General features: G+C 44.2%; 1 protein-coding gene across 1 annotated transcript in view; it reads left to right on the forward strand.

Moving 5' to 3' along the window:
- Nucleotides 1-20,855, forward strand: part of LOC128689945 (organic cation transporter protein) — a 78,072-nt gene that overhangs the window by 38,349 nt on the left and 18,868 nt on the right. Inside the window, exons 5-7 of the mRNA XM_070088689.1 lie at nucleotides 9,344-9,498; nucleotides 17,600-17,768; nucleotides 18,590-18,737. Coding sequence (XP_069944790.1) covers nucleotides 9,344-9,498; nucleotides 17,600-17,768; nucleotides 18,590-18,737 — 472 coding nt within the window. The remainder of the gene's footprint in view (nucleotides 1-9,343; nucleotides 9,499-17,599; nucleotides 17,769-18,589; nucleotides 18,738-20,855) is intronic.

Here is a 20,855-nt window from a genome sequence, read left to right on the forward strand (position 1 = left end):
CCATAGTGTCACGAAATATGAAACCAATTGGGCATACACTTCTTTGCCATTCCCCGATCTTCATGACTTTGCACTTGGTGTGGTTGAACTCAAGGAGCCAGTTGCTGGACCAGGCTTGCAGCCTGTCCAGATTCCTCTGTAGTCCTTCCTTATTCTCCTCCGACTGAATTCTCCTCATTAACTTCATGTCATCTGTATGCAGGGACACTTCTGAGTCTATTCCTTATGTCATGTCATTCCCATATACCAGAAACAGCACTTGTTCTAGGACTGACCCCTGTGGAAATCCTCTCGTCACAGGCACCCACTCTGACACCTCATCATGTACCATGATTTGCTGATGCCTTCCTGTCAGGTATTCTCTGATCCATTCATTGCAGTGCCTTCCCCATTAGACCTGCCTGGTCCTCCAGCTTTCGCACTAATCTCTTGTGTAGAACTGTGTCATAAGCCTTCTTACAGTCCAAGAAAATGCAGTCTACCTATCCCTCTCTTGACTCAAGAAATCGTAATGACACGATTGCAAACAAACCATACCCCCGGCCGGGATTGAACCCGCGGTCATAGAGTCTCAAAACTCCAGCCCGTCGCGTTAGCCACTAGACCAGCTAGCCACAATAAGATTCATCCAACTAGGTATATTTCTACACCATAGGAAGGTTAGCACAGGCACCTCTGTGACCACAAATGCAAGTTTTTACAGACGAATCTCCAGCTAGCGTGGCCGTGACGAACTCTAGCTCAAGTCCCTTCACTGCCGTCAACATGACTCAAGAAATCGTAATGACACGATTGCAAACAAACCATACCCCCGGCCGGGATTGAACCCGCGGGCTGGAGTTTTGAGACTCTATGACCGCGGGTTCAATCCCGGCCGGGGGTATGGTTTATCCCTCTCTTGTCTTACTGGTGTCATCTTGTCAAAGAACTCTATTACGTTTGTGACAATATTTCTCTTCTCTGAATCCTTGCTGGTTGTCGATTATAAGCTCATTTCTTCCTAGATTGTCACCACTATTCTCCTGATGATCTCCTCTATGACAGTGCATACATGTCAGTGACATGGGTCTGTAGTTTAATGCTGTTTGCCTGTCTCCCTTTTTAAAAACTGAGACCACATCTTCTGTCTTCCATATCTCAAGTAGTCATCCTGTTTCGATAGATGTGTTGAAGATTGTTGTTAGTGGTATACAGAGGGCCTCTCAGGACCCATGGAGAGATGTTATCTGGCCCCATCGCCTTTGAGATATCTAGTTCACTTAGAAGCCTCTTCACCTCCTCCTCGGTTGTATATATTGTGTCCAGTACTTGTTGGTGTATCCCACCTCTCTCTTTCCAGAGTCCTTTCTGTCTCCACTCTGAATATTTCTGTGTGTGTGTGTGTGTGTGTGTGTGTGTGTGTGTGTGTGTGTGTGTGTGTGTGTGTGTGTGTGTGTGTGTGTGTGTGTGTGTGTGTGTGTGTGTGTGTGTGTGTGTGTATGTGTGTGTGTGTGTGTGTGTGTGTGTGTGTGTGTGTGTGTGTGTGTGTATGTGTGTGTGTGTATGTGTGTGTGTGTGTGTGTGTGTGTGTGCGTGTGTGTGTGTGTGTGTGTGTGTGTATGTGTGTGTGTGTGTGTGTACTCACCTAGTTGTACTCACCTAGTTGAGGTTGCGGGGGTCGAGTCCGAGCTCCTGGCCCCGCCTCTTCACTGATCGCTACTAGGTCACTCTCCCTGAGCCGTGAGCTTTATCATACCTCTGCTTAAAGCTATGTATGGATCCTGCCTCCACTACATCGCTTCCCAAACTATTCCACTTACTGACTACTCTGTGGCTGAAGAAATACTTCCTAACATCCCTGTGATTTATCTGTGTCTTCAGCTTCCAACTGTGTCCCCTTGTTACTGTGTTCAATCTCTGGAACATCCTGTCTTTGTCCACCTTGTCAATTCCTCTCAGTATTTTGTATGTCGTTATCATGTCCCCCCTATCTCTCCTGTCCTCCAGTGTCGTCAGGTTGATTTCCCTTAACCTCTCCTCGTAGGACATACCTCTTAGCTCTGGGACTAGTCTTGTTGCAAACCTTTGCACTTTCTCTAGTTTCTTTACGTGCTTGGCTAGGTGTGGGTTCCAAACTGGTGCCGCATACTCCAATATGGGCCTAACGTATACGGTGTACAGGGTCCTGAACGATTCCTTATTAAGATGTCGGAATGCTGTTGAGGTTTGCTAGGCGCCCATATGCTGCAGCAGTTATTTGGTTGATGTGCACTTCAGGAGATGTGTCTGGTACTCACCTAATTGTACTCACCTAATTGTGGTTGCAGGGGTCGAGACTCAGCTCCTGGCCCCGCCTCTTCACTGATCGCTACTGGATCCTCTCTCTCTCTCTGCTTCCTGAGCTTTGTCATACCTCTTCTTAAAACTATGTATGGTTCTTGCCTCCACTACTTCACTTGCTAGGCTATTCCACTTGCTGACAACTCTATGACTGAAGAAATACTTCCTAACGTCCCTGTGACTCGTCTGAGTCTTCAGCTTCCAGTTGTGACCCCTTGTCCCTGTGTCCCCTCTTTGGTGTGTGTGTGTGTGTGTGTGTGTGTGTGTGTGTGTGTGTGTACTCACCTAGTTGTACTCACCTAGTTGAGGTTGCGGGGGTCGAGTCCGAGCTCCTGGCCCCGCCCCTTCACTGATCGCTACTAGGTCACTCTCCCCGAGCCGTGAGCTTTATCATACCTCTGCTTAAAGCTATGTATGGATCCTGCCTCCACTACATCGCTTCCCAAACTATTCCACTTACTGACTACTCTGTGGCTGAAGAAATACTTCCTAACATCCCTGTGATTCATCTGTGTCTTCAGCTTCCAACTGTGTCCCCTTGTTACTGTGTCCAATCTCTGGAACATCCTGTCTTTGTCCACCTTGTCAATTCCCCTCAGTATTTTGTATGTCGTTACCATGTCCCCCCTATCTCTCCTGTCCTCCAGTGTCGTCAGGTTGATTTCCCTTAACCTCTCCTCGTAGGACATACCTCTTAGCTCTGGGACTAGTCTTGTTGCAAACCTTTGCACTTTCTCTAGTTTCTTTACGTGCTTGGCTAGGTGTGGGTTCCAAACTGGTGCCGCATACTCCAATATGGGCCTAACGTATACTGTGTACAGGGTCCTGAACGATTCCTTATTAAGATGTCGGAATGCTGTTCTGAGGTTTGCTAGGCGCCCATATGCTGCAGCAGTTATTTGGTTGATGTGCGCTTCAGGAGATGTGCCTGGTGTTATACTCACCCCAAGATCTTTTTCCTTGAGTGAGGTTTGTAGTCTCTGACCCCCTAGACTGTACTCCGTCTGCGGCCTTCTTTGCCCTTCCCCAATCTTCATGACTTTGCACTTGGTGGGATTGAACTCCAGGAGCCAATTGCTGGACCAGGTCTGCAGCCTGTCCAGATCCCTTTGTAGTTCTGCCTGGTCTTCGATCGAGTGTATTCTTCTCATCAACTTCACGTCATCTGCAAACAGGGACACCTCAGAGTCTATTCCTTCCGTCATGTCGTTCACAAATACCAGAAACAGCACTGGTCCTAGGACTGACCCCTGCGGGACCCCGCTGGTCACAGGTGCCCACTCTGACACCTCGCCACGTACCATGACTCGCTGCTGTCTTCCTGACAAGTATTCCCTGATCCATTGTAGTGCCTTCCCTGTTATCCCTGCTTGGTCCTCCAGTTTTTGCACCAATCTCTTGTGTGGAACTGTGTCAAACGCCTTCTTGCAGTCCAAGAAAATGCAATCCACCCACCCCTCTCTCTCTTGTCTTACTGCTGTCACCATGTCATAGAACTCCAGTAGGTTTGTGACACAGGATTTCCCGTCCCTGAAACCATGCTGGCTGCTGTTGATGAGATCATTCCTTTCTAGGTGTTCCACCACTCTTCTCCTGATAATCTTCTCCATGATTTTGCATACTATACATGTCAGTGACACTGGTCTGTAGTTTAATGCTTCATGTCTGTCTCCTTTTTTAAAGATTGGGACTACATTTGCTGTCTTCCATGCCTCAGGCAATCTCCCTGTTTCGATAGATGTATTGAATATTGTTGTTAGGGGTACACATAGTGCCTCTGCTCCCTCTCTCAATACCCATGGGAAGATGTTATCTGGCCCCATTGCCTTTGAGGTATCTAGCTCACTCAGAAGCCTCTTCACTTCTTCCTCGGTTGTGTGCACTGTGTCCAGCACTTGGTGGTGTGCCTCACCTCTCCGTCTTTCTGGAGTCCCTTCTGTCTCCTCTGTGAACACTTCTTTGAATCTCTTGTTGAGTTCTTCACATACTTCACGGTCATTTCCTGTTGTCTCTCCTCCTTCCTTCCTTAGCCTGATTACCTGGTCCTTGACTGTTGTTTTCCTCCTGATGTGGCTGTACAACAGTTTCGGGTCAGATTTGGCTTTCGCTGCTATGTCATTTTCATATTGTCTTTGGGCCTCCCTTCTTATCTGTGCATATTCGTTTCTGGCTCTACGACTGTTCTCCTTATTCTCCTGGGTCCTTTGCCTTCTATATTTCTTCCATTCCCTAGCACACTTGGTTTTTGCCTCCCTGCACCTTTGGGTAAACCATGGGCTCATCCTGGCTTTTTCATTACTCCTGTTACCCTTGGGTACAAACCTCTCCTCAGCCTCCTTGCATTTTGTTGCTACATATTCCATCATCTCATTAACTGGCTTCCCTGCCAGTTCTCTGTCCCACTGAACCCCGTTCAGGTAGTTCCTCATTCCTGTGTAGTCCCCTTTCTTGTAGTTTGGCTTCATTCGTCCTGGCCTTCCTGCTTCTCCCTCCACTTGTAGCTCTACTGTGTATTCGAAGCTTAAAACCACATGGTCACTGGCCCCAAGGGGTCTTTCATATGTGATGTCCTCGATGTCTGCACTACTGAAGGTGAATACTAAGTCCAGCCTTGCTGGTTCATCCTCTCCTCTCTCTCTTGTAGTGTCCCTTACGTGTTGGTACATGAAGTTCTCCAGTACCACCTCCATCATCTTAGCCCTCCATGTATCTTGGCCCCCATGTGGGTCCAAGTTCTCCCAATCGATCTCCTTGTGGTTAAAGTCACCCATGATCAGGAGCTTTGCCCTGCATGCATGAGCTCTTCTGGCCACTCTAGCCAGTGTGTCAACCATCGCTCTATTGCTCTCGTCGTACTCTTGCCTTGGCCTCCTGCTGTTCTGTGGTGGGTTATACATCACTGCTATTACCACCTTGGGACCTCCAGAGTGAAGTGTTCCCACTATGTAATCACTTTCTTCTCCGCTATCTCCTCTCTCCAGCTCATCAAAATTCCAGCGATTTTTGATCAGCAACGCCACTCCTCCACCCCCCCCTGTTCCCTCTGTCTTTCCTCAGGATTTGGTATCCCGTTGGAAAGATGGCATCTGTTATCATACCTGTAAGCTTGGTTTCTGTAAGAGCTATGATGTCCGGTGATGCTTCTTTGACTCTTTCGTGCCACTCCTCCCACTTATTTGTTATTCCATCAGCGTTTGTGTACCATACCTTCAGTTTCCTTTCCAACACTGTGGTTTGGGGGGCCTGTGGGGGTGGGAGACCTGGTGGCATACTGTGGGATTCTATAGCTCGATGTTGGGTGGAGGCTGTGGGTATGGATTGTAGTGTGTGTTGGGATGGTGTGATAGGTTGTATGGTTCTGAGAGTAGTTGTGTGTGTGCTTGCCCTTGCTGTTCTGTCCTGCTCTGACTGACCTCTGCTGATTCCCTCCTTGTCTCTTTTCCTAGCTCCTTTCGTTTTTTTGTCCTCTCCCTCAGCTGCTGTCGTTCTGATTTTGTTCTGTCTCTGTCTAGGAACACCCTCTTGTACTCTTCCGAGTATTTCAATCGTGGTTTCTCTTGGAGGATCCTGTTCCGCACTGTTTCCGTCCTGAGAATCAGCTTGATTGGTCGGTTTCTCCCCTTCGAGTACCCCCCTATTCTCTGAAAATTTACAATCTCGTCCATCTCTTCACCTATTTCCGTGATGATTTTCTCAATCTCCTTTCCTTCTTCCTGCTTCCTTTCAGTGTGTGTCCTTTCCTCTCTCTCCTGTGTGTGTGTGTGTGTGTGTGTGTGTGTGTGTGTGTGTGTGTGTGAGTGTGTGTTCATCTCACCTAATTGTACTCACCTCTTTGTGATTGCAGTGGTCGATCCATTGCTCCTGGCCCTGCTTTTTTTACTAGTCGCTACTAGGTTCACTATCCTTTCTCCTTGCGATTAATCGTACCTCATCTTAAAGCTATGTATGAATCCTGCCTCCACTATTTCACGGTCCAGATTGTTCCACTCTACTTCCTAACAACTCTAAAGCTGAAGAAATACTTCCTAACATCTCTATGTCTCATCAAAGTTTTTAACTTTGAGCTGTGACCTCTTGCAGTTGTGTCTCATCTCTGAAACATTCTGTCCCTATCCACCTTGTCTATTTCTCAGTATTTTATACGTCATTATATGTCCCTTCTATCCCTCCTATCTTCCAGTGTCGTCAGGTTGAGTTCCCTTAACCTCTCCTCACAGGACATATCCTTTAGCTCTGGGACTAGTCGTGTGGCATACCTTTGCACTCTGTCTAATTTCTTGACGTGCTTAACCAGGTGTGAGTTTGACCAGATGTGGTTTTCATATTGGTGCTGCATTTTCCAATATAAGCCTGACGTACACGGTGGATAGTGTCGTGAATGACTCCTTACTTAGATCTTGAAATGCTATTCTTAAGTTTGTCAGCAGTTATTTGATTGATGTGCGCCTCAGCAGATGTGATTGATATGATGCTTACCCTAAGAACCTTTTCCTTGGGTGAGTTTTGAAGCCTTTCATCTCCTAGCCTGTACTCCATCTGCGGTCTTCTTTGTTCTTCCCAAAGTTTCATGACATTGCACTCGGACCAGGCTTGCAACCTGTCCAGATGCCATTTTTGTCTTACTTGACCCTCATAAAATTGTATTTTACTCATTAGCTTCACATCTTCTGCGAAGAGCGACACCTCTGAATCTATTCCTTCCATCATATCATCACATTTACAAGAAACAGCACAGGACCTAGGAATGGCCCTTGTGGAGAGCAAGTCGGAGCTGGTCGCTACTAATTCCACTTTCTCCTTACTGCACGAGCTTTATCGTATCTCTTCCTAAAGCTATGTATGGATCCTGCCTCCACCACATCACTCTCCAGATTGTTCCACTTCCTGACAACTCTGTGACTGAAGAAATACTTCCTAACATCCCTGTGGCTCATCTGAGTCTTCAACTTCTAGTTGTGACCCCTTATTACTGTGTCCCATCACTGAAACATCCGGTCCCTATCCATCTTGTTAATTTCTCTCAGTATTTTAGCTTTGAGTGGCCTTTCATACGTGATGTCCTCAACGTCCGAACTACTCAAGGTGAATATGAGGTCCAGTCTTGCTAGTTCATCCTCTTCTCTCTCTCTCTCTCTCTCTCTCTCTCTCTCTCTCTCTCTCTCTCTCTCTGGTAGTGACCCCGACATGTTGACGAATAAGGTTTACCAGTACCACCTCCATCATCTTAGCCCTCCACGTTTATAGTCCCCCATGTGGCTCTAGGATTTCCCAGTCAACCTCCTTGTCACTAAAATCACCCATAACAAATATCTTTGCCCTGTCCATGTGAGCCCTTCTAGCCACCTCCACTAATGTGTCTACCATTGATTTGTTGTTCTCATCATATTATTGTGTTGGTCTCCTGCTCTTTTGTGGGCAGTGGGTTGTACATCACTGCAACCACCACCTTGGGACCCCGAGTCTGAAGTGTTCCTACTATGTAGAGTGTAGACCCTTAATTTCCTTCTGTTCCCTCCTTCCAACTCCTCAAAATTCCACTGGGTTTTGATGAGCAGTGCAACTCCTCCACCCCTCAATTTTTCCTCAGGATCTGATATCTGGTTGGAAAGATCATTACCGTTAGCTTGGTTTCTGTGAATGCTATAATGTCTGGGAATGCCTCCTTGATTCTTTTGTACCAATCTTGTCATTTTTATGCCACTTCTTATTCCAACTACAGTGGTGTACCATGCATTCAGTTTCTTTGCCAAAAGTGTATTCTGGGGGGGTTGGGTTGGGCTAGTTGGAAACCTGGCAGGGAATGTTCTGAGGATGCTGTGAAGGTGGGGTTTGTGCTTGGGGGTGAGGCCTGTGAGTATGAAGTGTTGTTTGTTTTGGGTTATTTTGTTTGATTGTGGGGGTTCTGTGGGTAGTTGTATTTTCTGCTCCTCCCAACTCTCTCTTTCTTGCCCCTTGCATCTTTGTATCCTCTCACTCAGTTTCTGTCATTCTGTTCTCATTCTGTAGAAGTCTAGGTACACCCACTGGTATTTTGCTGTTTCCTTTAGTTGTGGTTTCTGCTGCAGAATCCTGTTTTGCACTTTTTCTGTTCAGAAAATCAATGGCCAATTTCTTTCCCTCGAGTATCCCCCTTTTCTCTGAAAATTATCTGCTCAGTCATGTCCTCCTCTCCCGTCTGTTTGATGATATTTTCACAATATCTTTTTTCTCTCCTTGTCCTTTTTCTTCATGTGTCTTCCCTCCTGTCTCCTGAAGCCTATGAATAAAAACTGACATTTTCATTCTCCTCTTCCACTGCTTTACCCCCCTCTGCATCTCTGGGTCCCATTTAAACATAGCCATTGCTGCTTCCCTTATCATTTCCTGGATCTCCCAGTGACCTGATAGCACCTCTGCAGGAGGCCATCACCTTCTTTACTTACAAACCCCTCTCTTACTACTGTTCATGTGCCCAACAGCATGTCATTTTCGTTCCCTGACATTTCCTGGCCCTCCTTTTAGCCTGATAGGGCCTCTACATAGGACTTAACTCCTTCCTTTCCTTCGGTTAACTCGTTGGATATTAGTGAACCTGCTCCTGATGCCATGCCCCTTTTGTTCTTTTGTTGTATATACTGCCTTTGCATTTTTAATTCATTTTCTAGGAACTGTATCCTGGACTCTACAGCTTCAGCTTGCAACTCCCACTTCTTGCTCTGGAAATCCATCCATCCATATTGTTAATTTTTTTTTGTTAGCTATATGTTGGGAAGAAAAGGAGAGTAGTATGTCTCTCAGAGATTTTACCATAATCCATATTTTAGTGATTAAAGTATTCTTGACTGATAGTGAACTGGTGATATGTAGTCTTAAATGATCTTTTAAGTATTCGACAGGCTTAAAGTCTAATTAAGCATTAAATATACTTAATTAGGCTTATTAGGCTTCAAGCCTGTCGATGAGACCGAACAAAAGCCATGTTTACTAATGCCTTTCTCTGATAGTCAAACAAAAACTGTTTACTAATGTGTTTGTGTATGGTTAGGTTGGGTCGTCGACCCGTAGTGTTGGTGTGTTCCGCCATCTCCATCATTGCTGGCTTCCTGGCAGCCGCCTCTCCTAACATAGAGTTCTACATAGTGTTAAAGTTCATAATTGCTGCCGTGGATGCTGGCCAGTACCTCGGCATCTTTGTATTCGGTGAGTCCTCCTCAAGATTTTTTTGCAGTTGAAGAGCCTCGGTCTTATGACCAAAACCTTCAATGATTCATCATACAACTGAGATTGAGGTCAAAATAATTCTTTTATAATAAAATGAATTCTAGATGAATTCGAGTGTTAATGTGTGTTTGACTCTCTAGGAACTAAGACCAGTATTTGTCTAGTGATGGTAAAGAGACTTGAATAATCCCGAAGACAGACGGACACACAAACACACACACACACGCACGCACACACACACACACACACAAACACACACACACAAACACACACACACACACACACACACACACACACACACACACACACACACACACACACACACACACACACACACACACACACACACACACACACACACACACACACACAGGAGCTGAGCCTCGACCCCTGCAACTACAATTAGGTGAGTACACACACACACACACACACTCCCCTTTCTATCTTTCTCTCCCCCATCTCTCTCGTTCTCTCTATCTCTCTCCCCCTCCCTCTATCTACCAACCAATCTATCTTCCTCTCTCTTCCTCTCCACCTTCCATCCATCTTCCTTTCCTCCTACTCTTTCCCCCTGGCTTTTCCCTCTTCCCTCTCACCCCTAGCCTAGCCTTCCCCTCACTTACCCCTCTTCCCTCTCATCCCTAGCCTCTTCCCTCACCCCCCCCCACACACACACTCTGAAAATACATAAGTTTGTTTCTGGGTTGAATTATGTAAGCTTTCTGTGGTAAAAAAAAATGGGTTATCCAAGAGGGCGGAGACCCAGGGGTCTGGTGGACTAACCCGGGAGGGAAAATTGGGAGTTAGAGCCCAGTAAAATGGAGGAAGAGTGGGGAAGGAAGCTAGCAGAGTTTGGAAAGAAAATGGAGGAGAGGATAGCTGAAGAGAGCAGGAAGTGGGGACTACAAGTTTTAGCAGCAGAAGATAAGATAAAGTGCTTAGAGGAGGAACTAAAAAACCTGAAACAGATTAGAGAGACAAATGACAGTCACAGACAAGGGGACTGTAGGGATCTAGGAAAAGATGAGCACACTAAGATCAAATGAGAGGCCTGAAGACAATGAAGGAGCTATTACATATGCAGAGACTCCAACAGACAATTACAGTGGCAAGGAACAGCTGAGCAGAAAAGACAGTCCACTGAGCATAGGGGCTGCAGCAAGGGCAGGGATTGAAGGCAGGAACGTTTTGATGGAAGGAACTAAAACACCTTAGAAGAAACAAAAGGAGATACAGTGAGAGGAGGAGAGGGAGAGGTCAGTGTTTGTTTACGGGCTCCAAGAAGTCGAAGGGGAAACCTATGATGAAAGAAATCAGGGGAAGAAGAAACCGATCGAAGGTATCATGAAAGCAATAGATGAGGGAGATATGACCCAGGTGACAAATTTTTGGAGAATTGGGTGGTTAGCGAGTGGAAGGAAACAGCCTGTCAAAGTAATTTTCAAGGCAGAATTAGCTCAAACCAGGATCCTGCAGGATCCTGGTTCGAGAGACAAACCGAAGTACTGGAGAGCGTACCTCGATCGCGACAGAACACAAGAAGACAGGACAATACTGAGGGAGAAGGTGCAAAGACAAAAGGAGGAACGAGATGCATTGATGAAGATGAGCAGAACCCGGACTCAGGTGGAAGGGCAAACACACCCAGCAGAAACATCCTGCAGAAGGACTCCAATCACAACAACCCCAAAGCAACTGAACAATCTAAACTAAAACCCACACACTGTTCCCTCTGCCCCCACCCCCCACATCACAAATCCCACCCTTACAGCAGCCCCCTATGGGCACTCTGCCCCCACTCTCCCATTACAAATGCCACCCACACCACGACAACCCCAATGCAACTGAGCAATCTAAACCAAAACTCACACACTGTTCCCTCTGCCCCCACCCCCTACATCACAAACCCCACCACTACAGCAGCTCCCTATGGGCACTCTGTTCTCACCCCCATCAGAAACCCCACCCACACCACAAGCCCCCATAGGCCCCCTCCAGGGCTCCCACTCTCCCAACCCCAATATTCTCCCAGGACCACCGTGATAGATAAGAAGCTGAAGGTGTGGTACATGAAGGCAGATGGAATAACAAATGAGAAGTCCCCAGACATCATAGCAGTCACAGAAACGAAACTCGCTGAGACAATAACAGATGCAGTTTTCCCACCAGGATATCAGATCCTGAGGAAAGATAGGAGCAGAGGGGAAGGAAGGGTTGCACTGCTCATAAAAAACCGATGGGGTTTTGAGGAAATGGAAGGCATAGACGAGATTGGTACAATTCAGTCTGGGGGACATAAGGTAGTCATTGCAGTGATGTATAACCCACCACAAAACTGCAGGAAGCCATGAGAGGAATATGAAGAGAACAACAGAGCGATGGTGGACACACTGGCTGAGGTTACATGAAGAGCTCAATCGTGCGGAGCAAAATTACTGGTTATGGGTGATTTCACCCACAGAGAGATTGATTGGGAAAACCTGGAGCCTCATGCGGGTCCTGAAACATGGAGAGCCAAGATGATGGATGTAGTACTGGAAAACCTCATGCATCAACACGTCAGGGACACTACCAGAGATAGAGAGGGGAGGATGAACCAGCAAGACTGGACCTTGTGTTCACCCTGAGCAGTTCAGACATTGAGGACATCACATATGAGAGGCCACTTTGACCTAGTGATTACGTGGTTCTGATTTTTTATTAGATAGTAGAGTTACAAGCGGAGAGGGTAACACGAGTCGAATGGGAAAAGCCATACTATAAAAGGGGAGACTACACAGGTATGAGGAACTTCAAGCAGGAGGTTCTGTGGGAGAGAGAACTGGTAGGATAGTCAGCAAACGAAATGATGGAGTATGTAACAACAAAATGCAAGGAGACAGAGGAAAGGTTTGTTCCCAAGGGCACCAGAAATAATGGGAAGACCAAAGCAAGTCCTTGGTTTACCCAAAGGTGTAGGGAGGCAAAAACTAAGTGCATTAGAGAAGGGAAGAGGTACAGAAGGCAAAAGACTCAGGAAAATAAGGAGATCAGTCGAAGTGCCAGAAACGAGTATGCACAGATCAGGAGGGAGGCCCAGCGACAGTTGGAAAACAACACAGCACCGAAAGTCAAATCTGACCCAAAACTGCTGTATAGCCACATTAGGAGAAAGAAAAGTCAAAGACCAGGTGATCAGGCTGAGGAAAGAAGGTGGGGAACTCACAAGAAATGATCAAGAGGTATGTGAGGAGCTCAACACGAGATTTAAGGAAGTATTCACAGTGGAGACAGGAAGGACTCTGGGAAGACAGGACAGAGGGGGACACCAATAGGGAATACACCAACAAGTGCTGGATGACATACACACAACTGAGGAGGAGGTGAAGAAGCTGCTAAGTGACCTTGATACCTCAAAGGCAATGGGACCAGACAACATCTCCCGATGGGTCCTTAGAGAGGTAGCAGAAATGCTGTGTGTGCCATTAACCACAGTCTTCAACACATCCATTGAAACTGGGCAACTACCTGAAGTATAGAAGACGGCAAATGTAGTTCCCATTTTTAAAAAAGGAGACAGAAAAGAGGCACTAAACTATAGACAAGTGTCACTGCTTTGTACAGTATGCAAAGTCATAGAGAAGATTATCAGGAGGAAAGTGGTAGAGCACCTAGAACAGAACAAGAGTATAAACGACAACCAGCATGGCTTCATGGAAGGCAAATCCTGTGTCACAAACCTTCTGGGGGTTTATGATAAAGTAACAAAAATAAGATACGAGAGAGAAGGGTGGGTTAATTGCATTTTCTTGGACTGCAAGAAGGCCTTCGACACAGTTCCTCTCAAGAGATTAGTGCAGAAACTAGAGGATAAGGCTAAGGTCAGTGGTCAGTACGCTGAGGTCAGTGGTCATGTGTCATCATACCTGCCTAAGCTCTTGGGAGTTAGCGTGGGATTAGTTTGGGAGTGAATGTGAGTAGGATTTAGCTGGTAAGGAGGAAATGGTCACCAGCAGTGATGGTGGCAGCCGCTTTAAGTGGGAAGTAGTTTACAGTTCAGGAAGAAGGAAGATGAGGAGAGTTCATAGAGAAGATGTGAAGGTAGGAAATCGATTCTCTGTTCTCCAAGATGAGTGTACTTCAGTGGTTAGTGAAGTTGAAGGTACCACTGATTCCCTTGCTAATCAAGGTAATTATATTTTGATAGTAGGTGATTCTCAGGTAAGATATATGGACCGTGCATTTTGTAACAGAGATAGAAAGGTCAGACAGAGAGTGTGCCTTCCTGGAGCTGGTGTTGGTGACATAGTCAGCAGGTTGGATAATATTATGGCAGGTAATGGGAACAAGCCCATTATCTGTCTTAGTGCTGGGGGTAATGACATTGGGAAGGGCAGGAGAGAGGAGCTGCTGGATAAGTACAGGTCAGCCATAGAAGTAGTTAGGTCTAAGGGAGGGATCCCAGTCATATGTAGCATCTTGTCTAGAAATAGAGTGGGCAATGAATGGATGTCTAGGGCAATTGGTATAAATTGCTGGCTAGACAGGTACAGCAAGGAACTTGCAATCCTATTCATTGATAACTGGGACCTATTCTTTGGGAAACGTGATATGTATGCAAGGGATGAGGTTCATCTCTCTGGGGATGGAGTGGTTGCATTTGCCAATTCGATTGAGAGGGTAATTGATGACTTGTCTAGGAATTTAAACTGATAGATTATAGAGGTACGGGTGTTTGTGGGAAACAATCAGGCTGCAGCATTAGGGTTAAAAACAGCAGTTATTACCGGGATACCTCAGGGATATGTTTAAAAGACAATATTCAAAATAAAGTTGCTAGTAATGGCAAATCAATTGATCAACAAACAAAGAGAGATAGTAGAGGGCAACGAGTGACTAGCTCCTTTAAGGTTTATTATACAAATAGTAGGAGTCTAAGAAATAAGATAGATGAGCTAAGATTACTTGCAAGTGTAGGTAATATAGATATTATTGGTATAACAGAGACCTGGTTCAACCTGAAAGATAGAGAAATGCGTTCTGAATGCAACATACAGGGTTATAAACTATTCCACACTGATAGGGTCAACAGGAAGGGTGGTGGTGTAGCGATGTATGTCAGAGAAAATTTAAATTGTTGTCTTAGATATGATATAAGATTAGAAACATCGAACACAGAATCTGTTTGGCTACAGTTTCTCGAGGGACATGACAAATTAATTTTGGGTGTGATTTATAGGCCCCCAAACCGTGATAGGGAGGGCAGTAAGCTGTTATGGGACGAAATTCATAAGGCATCTGGATATGAAAATGTTGTGATAATGGGAGATTTTTGGTTTAGACAAATTGATTGGAACAATATGACAGGAAATCTTGAGTCTAGCGACTTTCTTGATGCGGTTCAGGATTGCTTTTTAGAACAGGTTGTGACAGAACCAACTAGAGGAAACAATCTGCTTGACTTGGTTCTTGCCAACAAAGATTCACTAATTAATAATCTTGAGGTTAATGATGAACTTGGGGAAAGTGATCACAAATCACTTAGTTTCAATATATCATGGAAATACCCAGATAACTGCAATCAAATCTCTGTCCCAGATTTTCGCATGGCCGACTTCATGGGACTGAAAAATTACCTGGGTGGGCTAAATTGGGATGTCCTGACTAGGGGTCAGGTAGGTGATCTGGGTTGCCAATATGACGTTTTTCAGAGCATAGTTTTAGCTGCCCATACAACTTTTGTTCCGAGTAGGGAAATTAATCTAACAAAAATTATCCCAAATGGATGAACAATAGATTAAAACACCTCATTGGTCAAAAGAGAGGCATATATAGGTGTATCAAAAGAGGGGATGGGCAGTTAAGAAATCAATATATTCAATTAAAGAGAGGTATGAAGAAAGGAATAAGAAAAGCAAAAGGGATTATGAGGCTAAGGTCGCAAGGGATTCAAAGACTAACCCAAAAGGGTTCTTTCAGGTATACAGAAGTAAGATTAGGGATAAGATTGGCGACATAAGCAAATTTGCTGATGACACCAAAATAGGCCGTCCAATTCATTCTAATTAGGACACTAGAGCACTCCAGGATGATTTGAATAGACTGACACAATGGTCGGAGAAGTGGCAGATGCAGTTTAATATTGACAAATGCATAGTTCTAAATGTTGGACAGGTAAACAGCCATGCCACACATAAACTAAATAATGTAGATCTTAATACTACGATTGCGAAAAGGATTTAGGAGTTCTGGTTAGCAGTAATCTAAAACCAAGACAACAGTGCATTAGTGTTGGCAATAAAGCTAACAGAATTCTTGGCTTCATATCTAGAAGTATAAATAATAGAAGTCCTCAGGTTGTTCTTCAACTCTATATATCCTTGGTGGTGACCTGTACTTAACACTGTGAAGTGTCTTGTGTGCTCCCGTGGACTGAACCAAGATGCCCTCCATCGAGCAACTTTACCAGCAGCTTAAAGGCTTCAAAAAACTGCTTCAAAAAACAATCCTGAATTACTTCTAAGAAGTCGTTTGATTCTAAATTCCCAGTCAAGAAATTCCAATCAATATGACTAAAGTTAAAGTCTCCTAGAATTACTACGTTATCGTGCCTAGTGGCCTTAACAATTTCCTCCCATAGTAGTCTCCCTTGGTCCCTATCTAAGTTTGGGGGATGGTATATTACACCTAAAATCAATTTTTCACGCCCCTCTGAAAATTCTATCCAAACAGACTGTATGTGTTACTTCAGACTTAATACCCGTTTTTATGCAACAGTTCAAGCTATCTCGGACATACTTGAAACAATTTAAAACCCTGAATATGACATTCTGCAGGCATGTCCCGACTTTTTGAATTAAACCACGTCTCAGTTATGGCAAATACATCAATGTTACCTGCACTAGCAACTATTCTCAACTCGTCCATCTTATTCCTAGCACTACGGGAATTAGCATAATGTATATTTAAAGACCCTCCTTTTTCTTTACCCTTCCTGCTCATTTCTGTTTTTCCACTAAACCTATTACTGTCCTTGTCGCCTAGTGTCACTAGTTTTCCAATATCTACCTCATTTTGCCTGTTACTAATTTGAATCCATTACACACACACACACACACACACACACACACACACACACACACACACACACACACACACACACACACACACACACACACACACACACACACACAGGCTAGGTGGCCAAAGACTGCAAACCTCACTCAAGGAGAAAGATCTTGGGGTGAGTATAACACCGAGCATGTCTCCGGAAGCACACATCAATCAGATAACTGCTGCAGCATATGGGCGCCTGGCAAACCTGAGAACAGCATTCCGATACCTTAGTAAGGAATCATTCAAGACACTGTACACCGTGTATGTCAGGCCCATACTGGAGTATGCAGCACCTGTTTGGAACCCGCACTTGACAAAGCACGTCAAGAAACTAGAGAAAGTACAAAGGTTTGCGACAAGGTTAGTTCCAGAGCTAAGGGGAATGTCCTATGAAGAAAGATTAAGGGAAATCGGCCTGACGACACTGGAGGACAGGAGGGTCAGGGGAGACATGATAACGACATATAAAATACTGCGTGGAATAGACAAGGTGGACAAAGACAGGATGTTCCAGGAAGGGGACACAGAAACAAGAGGCCACAATTGGAAGTTGAAGACACAAATGAGTCAGAGAAGTGTAGGAAGTATTTCTTCAGTCATAGAGTTGTAAAGCAGTGGAATAGCCAAGAAAATGACGTAGTGGAGGCAGGAACCATACACAGTTTTAAGACGAGGTTTGATAAAGCTCATGGAGCGGGGAGAGAGAGAGGGCCTAGTAGCAACCGGTGAAGAGGCTGGGCCAGGAGCTAGGACTCGACTCCTGCAACCACAAATAGGTGAGTACAAATATGTGACTACTCACACACACACACACACACACACACACACACACACACACACACACACACACACACACACACACACACACACACACACACACACATATATATATATATATATATATATATATATATATATATATATATATATATATATATATATATTTATTTATTTATTTATTTATTTATTTATTTATTTATGACAGTGATGGAGACGTGTGCTAGCAAGTACCGTGCAGGTGCTGGTACACTGATAGTCATCCCGTGGGCAGTAGGGTACATGGTAGTCCCGGGCATCGCCTATGTCATCCGACCATGGAAGCTGCTGCAAGTGGCCTACACTGTGCCCGCCCTCTACACCATCATATATTTCTGGTGGGTATTGTGTGTCCCCCTTCCCTTCCTCTATTGTTGTACTACACTGATTTTTTTCTGCTGTAGTACACTGGTTTCTTTACTGATCCCTTAAACACCTTATTATCTTAGATAACGCAAAACACTTTATTCTCTTAGATAACATAAAACACCTTATTTTCTTTGATAACAAAAAAAACATATTTTCTTTGATAACACACAACAGCCTCAGACTCAAGATCGCTGTTGTTGTCTCCCCTTATTTATGGCCTTTTTTTAGCTGAACTATTTAAATTATACCTTTATTGTTCAAATAAAATCTGAAGCAAACATTAAGGCAAATTTATATAAAGCGAGTATTGTGTATGTCGATCTCACACTATGACTCACTTCAGAGAAATATTCTAACGGTACATGAGAGGTACAGTAGTAATTTGTACTAGGATCAAGTCACATGACCTACTGAAGGTGGTTAGGGTACAGGTGACCTTAGTGTTGTGGCAGTAGCTTACTGAAGGTTAAGGTCACATGACCTCCTGAAGGCGGTCAGAGAACAAGTGACCTTTGTGCTATGAAACTAACGCAAAGATCACGTCAACCTGAGGGTTGTCATGGAATAAGTGACCTCAGGACAAAGACAGTAATGATAGTTACATGACTTGATCCTTGTATAAATTACTTCCTGTTTCGTATCTTTTTTTGTGCTAAAAGCGGTCTCAATTGAGATCGAAATATAAATAAATATTTATCTGCCCTCTTTTGTGTCCATTTAGGCTCAGTTGTGTTGCTGATCAGTACCTTTAAAACTTTTCAAGCCTAGCTATACAAAATCATTCGTGCAGGTTATTGCCAGAGTCACCTCGCTGGCTCATAGATCAAGGACGCTACCAGGAGGCTTTTAAGGTCATAAGCTGGGTCGCTAAGGTCAACAGGAAGCCCTTACCCGCTGACCAGGTCGTCCTCGCCGCCATGGAGAACATTTACCACCAGGTCAGTGAGGGAAACACTTAGGTGCAGAATGGCCAAATTATTACTTTCAGCTCTGTTGTGGTACTGATATACATGTATATATATATATATATATATATATATATATATATATATATATATATATATATATATATATATATATATATATATATATATATATATATATATATATATATATATATATTGATAGATAGATAGATAGGCAAAACAACCATTGTGAAAGAATAGTGAAATTCCAAGCGCTTCCGTGACTTCTCACATTATCAAGGTCCTCAGTAGTAGTTTCGAATCCTGCTGACTGCGATCTTTCTTTGTATCTACCCGTTTGTTTCTGTGTGGTGCATTGATATAAAAATCACTGGAGAGGTGAGAACATACAAGAGGAGATTGAAATAGCTTGAATCCATGCTTGAGGCTCACTGACGTACCCGGGCTGGGAAAGAAATATGGCTTGTGAATCAGGCTGCCCAGTCTATGTGGCATTTGTGTGGCCGAGTGGACTAGAGCGCTGCCTGGGAGTCTTGACCGTCCCCCGTAGCAGTTTCGAATCCTGCTGACTGCGATCTTTCTTTGTATATACCCACTTGTTTCTGTGTGGTGCACTGACATGTATATATATGTTATATATGTATTTTATTAATAGACAGAATACACTGATAGAAAACACAAACATGAATACATTGGTACAATATATCAAAGGTTATGAATCTCCTCCAGCTCCTCCGAAGCCGGACGCAAGCCCGGTATGCAGCATGCATTTCCCCTCTGGATGACCACGCTGAGGCGCTGGAACATGAAAGTGGCTGCCCTTGGATCTCTGGTGGTGTCGATGAGTCTGGAACCCAGTTCTTTAAGGAAACGTGTGGCATGTTTTCCCCCATGATCCCAAGGTCTCTGATCCCAGTGGGACAAATTGATACTGTTGGCTGATCTTGTACTCCTCCCTGTGGTTAGCAGCTCCTCCCTTTCGCCCGATACTGTGATGGATATAGATGTCAGCCAGTGTGGACACACAGGTATAGTCCTATGCTAAGAGCTTGCCATTCTTCCAAGGATAGATGGTGATCCCATTGGGGCGGTTTGCTTGGTTGTGAGTATTGTTGGCTGCTAGTGATCGGGGCTCCCTCTCGGCTGGGCATCCAGCTGTAGCAAGGGTTCTCTTTACGATGTCGTTGACCTCATTGTGTTTTGCATGCCAGCCCTTGGTTTTGGAACAGTTAAGACCATGGAGACCATATTGGTCAGCTTGTGCTTCCCCGCAAATATGCAAATACACATATATTCCGTGTGAACTAGGGCAGCAAGGCGCAGAGCCATTACAATACGGAGGGTCTTAGGGTCGAGGCGCGTTCCCATTGCCGACATGGGAACTGTTTGTAGGAAGTCCCCGGAGTGATGTGTGCTCACACACACACACACACACACACACACACACACACACACACACACACACACACACACACACACACACACACACACACACACACACACACACACACACACACATACACACACATACACACACATACACACACACATACACACACATACACACACACATACACACACACATACACATATATATATATATATATATATATATATATATATATATATATATATATATATATTTATATATATATATATATATATATATATATATATATATATATATATATATATATATATATATATATATATATATATATATATATATATAAAGGGTCCAGACTACACCTCACCATCACATCCCACAACAAAGCAACACCTGACGCGTGACAACACCCGACTCCGTGAAACCCACCTAATACTCTTCCCAAGAATTAAGATTTATTACTTGTTTAATGTATCATTAAATTCTTCCCAAATTTTATTAATTATAAATGAATGTAATTTATATAAACCAATGGAAATATTCATATTATTTTCAAAACTGCTTTTTATGAAACAAGATTCAATTATATTCCTGTCGACCATGGACTTGCTTGATACAACTTTCTCAACTTTTTGAAAATCAGTTGGATGGTTAAAATATCTCACATGAATAAATAGAACATTGGAATCTTGTCCAGTTCTAATGCTATATTTATGTTTTAATCTTAGTTCGAGATTTTTACC

Source organism: Cherax quadricarinatus, chromosome 25, assembly GCF_038502225.1.
Source record: "Cherax quadricarinatus isolate ZL_2023a chromosome 25, ASM3850222v1, whole genome shotgun sequence".
Classification (NCBI taxonomy): Eukaryota; Metazoa; Arthropoda; class Malacostraca; order Decapoda; family Parastacidae; genus Cherax; species Cherax quadricarinatus.